Source organism: Danio rerio, chromosome 11 (assembly GCF_052040795.2).
Source record: "Danio rerio strain M-AB ecotype USA chromosome 11, GRCz13ab, whole genome shotgun sequence".
NCBI classification, from domain to species: domain Eukaryota; kingdom Metazoa; phylum Chordata; class Actinopteri; order Cypriniformes; family Danionidae; genus Danio; species Danio rerio.
The window spans coordinates 12,993,809-13,005,434 of record NC_141031.1 but is presented as its reverse complement, the minus strand read 5'-3'; the positions used below and the strand labels follow the sequence as shown (position 1 = coordinate 13,005,434).

Below are 11,626 nucleotides of genomic sequence, written 5' to 3'. Positions count from 1 at the left end.
AAAGACTTTCTACCTGTTTCACTATTAATTCTACAAGGACAAATACCCCTGCTACTCGCTCTTGTAGAATGACAGTGTACCTCACTAACTAAAACTTAATAAGTAAATATTTTGGGACCATTTTCTTTAAAATCTTAAACACCATCACCAATTTCCGAAAAGTGACCCTTTTTCCAACTTTTAATAAATTAGTTTGACTATAATATTTATTATTTAAATGTGTCAGTAGAAGTACTTTGATAACAATTCTGCAACTTATTTTGGGCCGTCTGCAATTTATTTTTAAAATTTTTGTGGAACTACTGCAAAAGACTGCAGCATAGTCAAAGTATGACTGCACTAATGCACTAGCCAATATTTGTAAAGTTTGGAAATCTAAGAGCTCTGTCTGTCTTGCTAAAAACTTAATTTTAGAACTTTTGATTGGACTATAACAGCCATCTTCTCACCTGTCAAATTACTGTCTGAAATGCAACCTAAATATTTCCCTTCATGTTTGTGTTCATTAATTTGATGCTCTACTTTTACCTCTGATCTGACACATTTTCGCAGTTTCGCAGTTGAACCAAATAAAATAAATTCTGGTTTACACAAGTGTAAGGACAATTTAATAAGGTTAAACCATTAAGAGACTTCCTCAGTTTGTTTACTTTTTTCATTTTCAATAAATTCTTTCCTCTCATGAGACACAATTATTGCTGCATCATCCGCATTTAACAAAAGCTTTTTTGAACAGGCCATTTTCAAATCATTGATGTATATTAAAAAAGCAAAGGACCTAAAACACTGCCTTGTGAAACCCCATAAGAAACGGTCGAATAATCTGAAAACACACCATTTAAATCTACTATTTGACATCTGTTTTCAAGGTAAGACTTCATGCATTTACAGGCCAAAACACCAAAACCCATTGCCTTTACTTTTAAAATCAATATCCTGTGATCGACTGTATTGAAAGCTTTTTGCAGGTCTAAGAAAACCATCCCACTTAACTTCCTTTATCCATATCGCTCTTTATATAATTTGTTAAATAAAAGAAACTGTTGAATCAGTGGAATGATTTTTCTAAAACCCGATTGAAACTCTACAATACGTCACATTTTAAACAATATTTTTCAATGTGCTAATAAATAACTTTTTCCCTCCCTTTTGACAAAGCACTCAAAATTGATACCAGCCTAGAATTATTAACCTCAAACCTACTACCTTTCTTAAAAAGAGGAATAACTCTTGCTTTTTTCAACTTTACCTTGACAAATAGAAAAATTGATAATATGTGTAACCATCGGAGTGACGCATTTAGGGAGTCTTTGAGGGAACTGCACTGGAATATTATCTAACCCTGTTGCTTTACTATTTTGAAGTGTTATTAATTTCTTAAATATATCCCCCTCCTCTATTTTATTAAACAAAACTTTCTAGATTAAAACTGCATTTGGCATAATACTCTATAACTAATTTATCAATAAAAATGCCATTTTGTACTGGAAGCTTTTTAACCGTCAATATCAGGTGGTATTAAAAAAATAATTAACAATGTCATAGTCAGATATAATTAAAACAAACATGATGAAGCCAGTAAATCTGGTTGTGACCTACCCGTGTGTTACTTTTGTTTCTGATGGGGCCAAAAATTATAATGTGCAATTTATGTTTAAAGTAAAATTATTCTCTATATTTATTTTTTAATTTGATATATTTTCAATTAAATTCAATATATTTCTGTCTAAGGCATATTTTTAAAATATAGACATGAAATTGAGATGATTTTTGTATTTTTGTTTACAAATAAACTTTCTGAAGTCTGCTAGTAAACTTTTAATTATTACTTACTATTAATAATGCATAGTCATCATGCATCTCTAAATCTTTATTTCTTCAGTTTTACAGTTAGAAAGACAAATCAAAGTTTAAAAAAAAAATTATGTAAAAGTCTGCGTCTCTCTGTGTCGCTCAGGCTGAACTGAAGTGTCTATTCACAGGCACGATCCCACTACTGATCAGCACGGGAGCTTTGACCTGCTGCGTTTCTGACCTGGGCCGGTTCACTCCTCCTTAAACGACCTGGCGGTCCCAAGCTCACCCAGGAGCACCATATCGATACCGAACTTAGTGCGGACACCCGATCGACATAGTCCACTGCAGTCCAGAAGCCCTGAGCTCAAGCGATCCGCAGCCTCAGCCTCCCAGTAGCTTGGATTACAGGCGCGCGCCACTGAACCCGGCTAGAGCTGAGAGAATCAGAGCTGTGGAGAATCTGATCATCACAGCGAACTCTAGTGGAGGAAAACTCACTTTTATAGAAGTAAACTAATGCTTTAATAACCTGTGCTAATAATCATTCACTTACAATAGCATTATAGTTCACTATTATCCAGCAAGTTTTTACGCAGCGGATGCCCTTCCAGCCGCAACACATCTTTGGGAAACATCCACACACACACACACACACACACTCATACACTACAGACAATTTAGTCTACCCAATTCACCTGTACGGCATGTCTTTGGACTGTGGGGGAAACCGGAGCACCCGGAGGAAACCCACGTGAAGGCAGGGGGAAAATGCAAACTCCACACAGAAACTGCGCCACTGCCTCGCCACCTTCACTATTAGGAATTCATAACTTGATAATCCATTGTCTGTAATATTTTTATTGCATGAGTAAAATTTGCATCTCACTGATTTTTCGTAATAATTAAAACAATGGTAAATCTTATGAATGATTAGAAATGATCCTTATATCAGGGATTATTCATTGCAGTCTTCTTGTTTTGTTTTAATTCATTGATGCAAATTAGGTCTGTAAATCATTTTTCATTATTCTGTAAACATTAAATGAGATCTGAATCACTAACCCTAAACAAAAGAGATTTTGAATTAGAAACACTCAATAATATGAATCAGCCTTTCAGTTCAAGCCTGCTGCAGTCGCTCTTCTTCTTGGAAAGGTCAGTGCTGATCCTTGTTCTGCAGATTCTGACGTTTTAAATCTGCTTGTGGTGTTTTATTTATTTGTATATGGGTGTAGGGTCCACCCAGTTGGTCCAATGACGGTATCCAATGGTGGATGAAGGTTCACTGCATGTTCGGTCTTTCCAGTGCACAATGTTGATTTATATTAAACTTAACTCATATCTGACTCCAATTTTAGTATGAGGTGGTTTAGAATATTAATATATTTATCCTCGTTTTATCTGACTCCAATTATAAAACATTGATAAGATTATTTTGTTTCCTTTCACATTATTTTAGATTATGATTGAATATTCTTTTGATTTGTTATTATACCTTATTCTCATTTACTCAGATTCCTATAGCATCTCGAGTCTTGCACCGGCCGGGTATACAATCTCTTAATACAAGCTCGTCAGTCTTGGTCATTAAACAGAGGGGATTAACCACTCTCCTAAAGTGGCAGAACCCTATACTTACTCAATTTAGGAGATTTTTATGTGGTCCCCATAGATCTCTTATCTACTTAATGAAGACAAAGTATTTTAATAATAATCGCACAGGATTATAAGTTTGTAGATGAAGGCCTAAATACCCACATTTAGATTAGTTTCAACAATATTTTGTTGTTCTAAATAGAAAACTCATAGTTGGCCTTTTACAGTCTAAGTATACTTGAATTAATGCCAATATGTTAGTCGGATCTCTAGCAACATTGTATAGCGTGCCACACTGCTCCGTCTAACATGTTTTAGTCCGTTACTAACCTGTACAGTGGCTTGTAGTGCTATGGACAACCACATTTATCAGTGATAATAACACGAGGACTGTTTGAATAATTCAAAACATAACAATTTATTAGTCAGGTAAATGTGTATTATGCCAATTCAATCAGTCAATTCATAAAAGATCAATAAATACATCAAGTTACCAAAGATAAATCCAAGATTAAAAGATGCGTTCCTGACTTTAAAATATACATAACATGGAGCATAAGCTCCATGTTACGGGCTGATCGGGGTAAGCAGAATCGCGCTGAGCCTTTCTCAAACCTTACCTTAAGTAATCCAAGAATTCCCTCAAGGACAGGGGTGTGTGCATAACAAAAGACATTTGCATTTAGTACTGCCTGTGGAAAAGTCACACCCTTCACAGTGGTTCAAAAGATGCCTGAAGTTCTATATTTATTGTTTTGATTATGTCTATTTCTGAGAGAATGAGACCATTGTACCAATCGCACTGAGACATTTCAAATGATATCAAACATGATAGATAAAGTCACTTAGGTTAATCTGGAACATTCAAACATTGAAATGACCATATTTGTGAGTTGGGGTGGTTGAAGCCGAGTTTCAGCAGACTCAGGCCCCGTTTACACTAGTGCGTTTTAGTTTGAAAACGCATAAGTTTTGCTACGGTTACGCCATCCGTCCACACTACCCCGGAGTTCTCGAGCGCCGAAAACGGAGCTTTTTGAAAACGCTGGAGAGGCCGTTTTCATTCTAAAACGCTGCTGCTCCGTCTCAGTGTGGATGGGGAAAGACGGAGACATCTGAAAATCTGATTGGGGCTTTTCCTCAATATTAAGTAGCCCACACACAGTTCAGTCTCGCATCCTCTTCTTGTAGGTTAAGACTTCGCAAGTTTGATCAAGGCTGCAGTCTCCCCCTTCTCAGTTTGATATGGAAAACATACCGAGGACACGGGTAAATCTTCAAAGGGAACAGTGTACTTTATAACTTCATTCACATCACCTTGGCTACGTTGTTTCACTTTCTCAACAATAAAATGTAAACATGATTTAAGGAACTGCCTATTTTCTTTTTAATATTAGCAACTTATCAGACAGCAGAAATGTTGAGGCGCCGTGCTGCATTTATGAGCGTCATCTTCACTGTGTGGATATTTATAACAAAACGGAGCCGATAACAACTGCCTCCTTTCAATTTCAGTGAAAATACGAAACGCACCCTTTCTTTTGCTGAATATCAGTTTTAATAATCGTTAATTATAAAAGTATAACATACAATAAGTTTATACATTGTAGGAAATAAAGGCAAGCAATCAGTCAATGTACCTGGATTAATCATTAACTTATCTTTGTGCTTAACCAAAACATGTTACCCGTGAACAAGTAACTTAATAGATTCCAATGACCAAAGTCAGGGAATTGGCCTATGTCGTTAGATAAAGACAACAACATGAATGAAATATCACGTTTAGCTAATATAGTGAGATTAGATCCAGCGGGAGGTGCTTGATGAGCAGTCCGACAAGCAGAGCTCTCATCTGGGTAGAAATGCTGGAGCGCTTGCCCGAGAGTGTGTGTGTGGTCACGTGATGTGCGTTTTCAGCGTTTTGGTGTGGACGGAGAGCAGTTCAGAAACGCTGGGTAAAACGCGAGTGTGGACGCGGATCGTTTTCATTCTACAACGCCGTTTTAAAACTAAAACGCACTAGTGTAAACGGGGCCTCAGATGCAAATGCAGCAGGAATTGGTTTTTCCCGCATTCCCACCTGCTGGGTTGTGGTCAACAGTTGTTATGACTTAAATTGATATGTAGCTGCAAGAGTGATTAATTAATGCTCCATTTATCGTTTAATTGTCATAAAGTGAATGTATTTACCTTGGCATTTATATATGCTGTTTTGCTTTAAGAACAGTTTTCCTATGATGCTTAGCGCTACTGAAAGCGCTCCTGTAACCATTGGCAACTGACTCAGTGTGAGAGAGTGAGTGTGTTCGGAGTTTTGCTCCTGCTTCAGTATACAAAAACTTCAGTAAACAGTTCATTTTCGTTCTAAACAAAGTTTTCCAGTCGTCATTATTGCTGCTAGATGAAAAGACAGAACAGAAAGTTTGGTGCCGAAACCCGGGAAACTAGCAAGCAATATCCGAAATGGCGGAACAGCTCGAGAGATTACTCCGAAAACGGAGAGCTGTACGCGGATCCACAACGAGACTTTTGCAGGACATTGAAACAGAGGTTAGCAAAGAAGATCCGATTGTTGATCATTTGCGTGAACTGTTAGCCCTGTTATCTGCAAAAGAGGAAACGCTGCTGGAGTTGGATATTAAGATAGAAGAAGGAACGGAAATAAATGATTTGGAGAATGAAGTTGAGAATGTTGAGGAATATAAAGGAAGGATTATCACTGTGAAAACCCGCGCGCACAGAGTGATACAGAAGAGCCGCGAAAGCAGCAGGCAGAGCAGCACAGACCCCCCACGACAAGGACAGACAGTTAAGTTACCGAAGTTAATTATAAACAAGTTTAACAGAGAAATTGGCCAATGGCAGGACTTTTGGAATCAATTTGACGCAGCTATTCATAAAAATGACGCGCTGAGCAAAACGGAAAAGTTTAACTACTTAAAGACATATTTAACCGGCGCTGCTTCAAAGGCCATAGCGCGGCTGATGTTAACAGACAGTAATTACGACCATGCTATTGATCTGCTGCTGAATCGATTCGGACGAAAAGATCTGCTTATTAACGTGCATATGACCAAGCTGCTGAATCTTTGTCCCGTAAGGAAATCCCATGACGTCACTGCTCTGACAGCTGTATGACGAGTGTGAAGTGCAGATCCGCAGCTTAGAATTGCTGGGTGTCGTATCAGATGCCTATGGAAGCCTGTTATGTCCCGTTCTGCTACAGATGGTTCCAGATGATATTGCTCTGCAGTACAGTCGTCAGAGGGGAAACAGTGATGAATGGAAAGTTGCAGAAATAATGAAATTCCTGCAAGCTGAGATTTTAAGCAGAGAGAGAACTGTGCAGCTGCTTAAACCAAGTAATTACAAAGACAATCAAAGCTATCAGAAACCATTCAAAAAACAAGACACATCATTTGAATTTAAGCAGAGAAAGCATCACATTCCATCAGCTGCAGTACTTCAAACTACCAGTCATAGACCACAGAGCTGTGTTTTCTGTGACAGCACAACACACAAAACAGAGCTGTGTGCAGAAACTGATATTGCTACACGGAAAGAAAAATTGATGAAAATGGGACGATGTTTTTTGTGTCTAGGACCAAAACATATCACAAGGTTCTGTAAAGGCAAAGTGAGCTGCAATTCATGTGGAAGCAGACATCACAGTGCTGTATGTGAGAAAAAAGAGAAAAATGCACCTGACAGTGTAGACAAAGATAATGTGGTTTCCTCATTTACCTCACATTCATTAAAGATACAGCCCACTAAACAAGACCACAGTGTGTTGCTGCAGACAGTCAGAGCTTGGGCTGAAGGCCTGGTGGACGAATAAGCGTTCGGTGCTTATTAGATGGAGGCAGCCAGAGAAGCTTTATCAGTGAAAGGGCTGTCAGAGCTTTAAAATTACCTGTAATAAAACGAGAAACATTCACTCTACATACCTTTGGTTGTGCAGAACCAGTGACAACAAAGCGAAATACAGTGAAGGTAACTCTCCAGAACACCCAACAAAGGGAGCAGAAAATTGAAATAGAAGCACTTCAGACACCCTAGGTGTGCACTGCTCTGATGAAAATTCCAGGTGAGCACATACAAGCAGAACTGAGAAGAAAAGGGCTGCAGATAGCAGATTACCAAGATGACAATGCTTGTGACACAGAGTTATCTGTGTTGATTGGTGCTGACTATTACTGGCACATAGTGTCAGGCCATGTGGAAAGAATAACAGATGCTCTTGTAGCTGTTGAAAGCATTTTCGGATGGTCAGTGCAGGGCCTGGTCAAAATGTCCAGTGTTGCTGATGCAGCATGTATGCATAGTCAAGTCAATGAAGACACACTGGTTTCAGATCACCTAAAAGCCTTCTGGGAAATTGAGTCTCTTGGTATAACCATGAAGCAGACAGACAGTGCTGAGGAAGAGGAATCTCTTTACAAATTTGAAAAGACAACTCAGTACAAAAATGGCCGATATGAAGTTGAGTTGCCATGGCGACCTGACAAACCAGAACTCCCTGATAACTACAGGATTGCTAAGAAAAGATTTGAGGGCCTGAAAAAAAGGTTGCAGTAAGATGTAGTTTTGTATCACAGATATAATGAAGTTGTGTGTGACTACCTTGAGCAGGGCATTGTCGAAGAAGTTGTGGAGGATCAGTCATCTCAGCCCACTGCAAAATATTACATGCCTCATCATGCTGTTCTGCGTGAAGACAAGGTAACAACAAAGCTCAGAGTGGTGTTTGATGCATCATCACATGAAACTGATTCTCCATCACTTAATGACTGTTTGCTAACTGGTCCTAATCTGAACCCAGATCTTCTCAGCATATTAATCAAATTCAGACTGAATGCAATCGCATTTACAGCAGACATCAAGAAGGCTTTCTTGCAGATTTCTCTTGCTGAGAAGGACAGGGATGCAGTACGATTTCTCTGGCTTGCTGTGCCACCACATGAGGATAAAGGCGAGAAGCTGCGTGTGCTACGGATGACGAGAGTGGTGTTTGGAGTGTCCCCAGCCCATTTCTCCTTGCAGCTACCGTGAGAAAGCATCTGAAGAAATATGAAGAGCAGAATCCTGAGGTAGTAAACATAATAAAAGAATCACTATATGTTGATGATTTCATCTCAAGTGCAAGTGATGTTGAAAAGGCCTTCTCCATAACAACTACTGCAAAACAGATTATGTCAACTGCTGGCATGGACCTGTGCAAATGGACAACCAACTGTCATGTGTTAAAGGAAAGATGGAAAACTGTGAGAAATGACGTTGTTCCAGATAAAGAAAAGCCAGGATCTGTATTGAAGGTATTAGGCCTGGTTTGTAGAACTGAGACAGATGACTTTGTCTTTGATTTGACTGCATTACTGGATGCTGTAGCAAAGGGAGAGAACACAAAAAGAGCCATTCTGAAACTCTCTGCTTGCATATTCGACCCAATAGGATTCCTCACTCCCTTCACTGTGCGAGTCAAATGCCTATTTCAAGAGATGTGGACGCGTGGTCTCGGCTGGGATGAGGAGCTGCCTGCAGACATTGAAAAAGAATGGAGAAAATGGTGCTCAGAGCTAGCACAGATCCACCACATAGTCATCCCGCGCTGGTATGGAATAACATCCGAGCACAGACATGATGCACAGCAACTTCACGTGTTCTGTGATGCGAGTGAACGAGCCTATAGTGCTGCTGCCTACCTGTTACTAGAGCTGAACGATGGAACAAAGACTACTTGCCTTGTCGCTTCCAAGTCCAGGGTAGCGCCTTTGAAGAAAATGTCACTGCCATGTCATGAGCTTATGGGTGCGGTGATTGGTGCAAGACTAGGAAACAGCTTGTTAAAACCGATGAATATGGATCCCCAATCACTTCACATGTGGACTGATTCTATGATCGTACTACAGTGGATTCAAAGTCCAGCTTACAAGTGGAAACAGTTTGTGTCAAACAGAGTGGCTGAAATACAGTCTATAACTAACCCTGCAATGTGGTCACACTGTAGGAGCAAAGACAATCCCGCAGACCTTCCCACTAGAGGTCAGACTGTGACTAATCTAAAGGAAAATGAACTTAACAGTTGCGAGGACAACAGTGGAATGGAATCTTTGTTAAATTTAGCAAAGTACAGTAAACTGAACAGAGTATTGCGAATAACTGCTTGGATCAAGAGGTTCATGCACAACAGTAAATCAAGCTCTAAAAGACGCGGTGAGTTAACTGCAGATGAAATGTTTGAGGCTGAAAAGTACTGGATAAAAGTGACACAAGACAGCAACTTCAGGCATGAGATTACTTTGCTAAAAGCTCACAAAGGCCTAAATGCGGACTCAAAAATAAAAGAACTGAAACCTTTCCTGGATGACGATGAATTAATCTGTGTTGGAGGCAGACTGCAACAATCAAAATTCAGTTACAGGGAAAAGCACCCATGGATTCTACCTAAAAGGGCCAGATACTGTGAGCTGCTAGTGCAGCACAACCATGAATTAACAATGCATTCAGGTTTAAGAGACACTCTAGTACAAATTAGGAGTAAATACTGGATTTTACAAGGCCGACAACTTGTGAAAACTATTCTGTCAAAATGTGCTGTGTGCAAAAGATTTAAAGCAAAGCCCTCACAACAGGACACTGCCCCCTTGCCCCGAGATAGGATAGTAGAGACCCCTCCATTTGAAGTGACTGGCATTGATTTTGCAGGTCCTCTGTATGTAAAAAATGATCGTGTGTTATGCAAGGCCTACATTGCATTGTTCACATGTGCCGTCACCAGAGCAGTGCACTTGGAGCTGGTTTCAAGCCAATCAACAGAAAGCTTCCTGCTAGCACTTAAGCGATTTGTATCTAGAAGAGGACTGTGCAAGACAATTTATTCAGACAATGCCAAAACATTCAAAAGAGCCAATCAAGATCTTAGTGAGCTGTGGCAAACAATTAAAGATCCTCAAGTTCTAGAATATTTCTCAGGGAAGGGCATCACCTGGCGTTTCATCGTAGAGCGAGCAGCCTGGTGGGGCAGCTTTTGGGAGAGGTTAGTTCGATCTGTGAAGACGTGTCTGAGAAAGGTGCTTGGGAGAGCATCACTAACTTTTGAAGAGATGTGTACACTACTTACAGAAGTAGAAGCTGTACTTAACTCCAGACCACTTACCTTTGTCAAAAATGAACTTGATGACCCACAGCCACTTACACCTGCACACTTTCTAGTTGGCGAGCGACTAACTTCACTGCCACCAAAACCATTTCCTGCGGACTATGATCACCCCACTGTGAACAAAGAGGATATGACACGGAGATGGAGATACAGGAATCGACTCATAACCGTCCTGTGGAACCGCTGGAGAAAGGACTATCTGTTAGACCTGAAATCTGCACATTCGTGCCGCATACAGAAACCTACTGAGCTGAAAATTGGGGACATTGTTCTCATTGGAGAAGCTAACATGCCAAGGCAATCTTGGAAGTTAGGAAAAATTGAACTTTTGTTTCCAGGGCGAGATGGTAAAGTTCGAGCATGTGCTGTTCGCACATCTGCAGGGACTGTTTTGAGAAGACCAATTCAATTGCTATATGCATTAGAGATTGAGTAGATGAACAGTTGTTCATGGGGTGGAGGATGTTATGACTTAAATTGATATGTAGCTGCAAGAGTGATTGAGTAATGCTCCATTTATCGTGTAATTGTCATAAAGTGACTTTATTTACCTTTTCATTTATATATGCTGTTTTGCTTTAAGAACAGTTTTCCTATGATGCTTAGCGATACTGAAAGCGCGCCTGTAGCCATTGGCAACTGACTCAGTGTGAGAGAGTGTGTGTGTTCGGAGTTTTGCTCCTGCTTCAGTATACAAAAACTTCAGTAAACAGTTCATTTTCTTTCTAAACAAAGTTTTCCAGTCGTCATTATTGCTGCTAGATGAAAAGACAGAACAACAGTCTCTGTTTTCAGCTCATGTTTTGAATTGTCAGACATCAAAAATATTTGTAATATTTCAATTCTTACATGGGCTTATTTTTGTGAGGAAGAAACCCACAGTAATGATAATAAATGAGTGGATTGTGACAGATCCACAGATGCTTTCAGATTTGTGCTCATCATCTATAAGATTTATCCTTTCTCTTTTTTTTATTACAGGTTTTTACAATTGTTTTGCCACAAATTTCAGAACTTTGGTGTCAATTTTCAAAAGTCTAGACGCAAAATTCACAACCTTTGCCAAAATTGTAC

The 11,626-nt window shown here is 39.5% G+C and overlaps 1 protein-coding gene, 1 long non-coding RNA gene and 1 other non-coding gene across 3 annotated transcripts in view; 1 reads left to right on the top strand and 2 right to left on the bottom strand.

The window, feature by feature from the left end:
* Positions 1-1,928: 1,928 nt before the first annotated feature.
* On the bottom strand, positions 1,929-2,226 carry LOC147834736 (signal recognition particle RNA). The gene has a single exon (XR_015503169.1).
* A 2,085-nt stretch (positions 2,227-4,311) lies between these two features.
* Positions 4,312-11,626, bottom strand: part of LOC147841688 (uncharacterized) — a 71,195-nt gene continuing 63,880 nt past the window's right edge. The window contains exons 2-3 of the long non-coding RNA XR_015502423.1: positions 5,174-5,428; positions 4,312-5,131 (exon numbers count right to left, since the gene is read on the bottom strand). This is a non-coding gene — a long non-coding RNA (uncharacterized LOC147841688). The remainder of the gene's footprint in view (positions 5,132-5,173; positions 5,429-11,626) is intronic.
* Positions 7,383-11,273, top strand: LOC147834735 (uncharacterized). The gene is made up of 2 exons (XM_087273365.1): positions 7,383-8,483; positions 8,583-11,273. Exon 2 carries the CDS (start codon positions 8,586-8,588, stop codon positions 10,986-10,988), a length of 2,403 nt encoding a protein of 800 aa, XP_087129491.1. The 5' UTR covers positions 7,383-8,483; positions 8,583-8,585; the 3' UTR covers positions 10,989-11,273.

What these genes read in the sequence shown, in the direction of transcription:
- LOC147834735 (XM_087273365.1), top strand. Translation starts at nt 8,586, where the DNA reads ATGTCAACTGCTGGCATGGACCTGTGCAAATGGACAACCAACTGTCAT.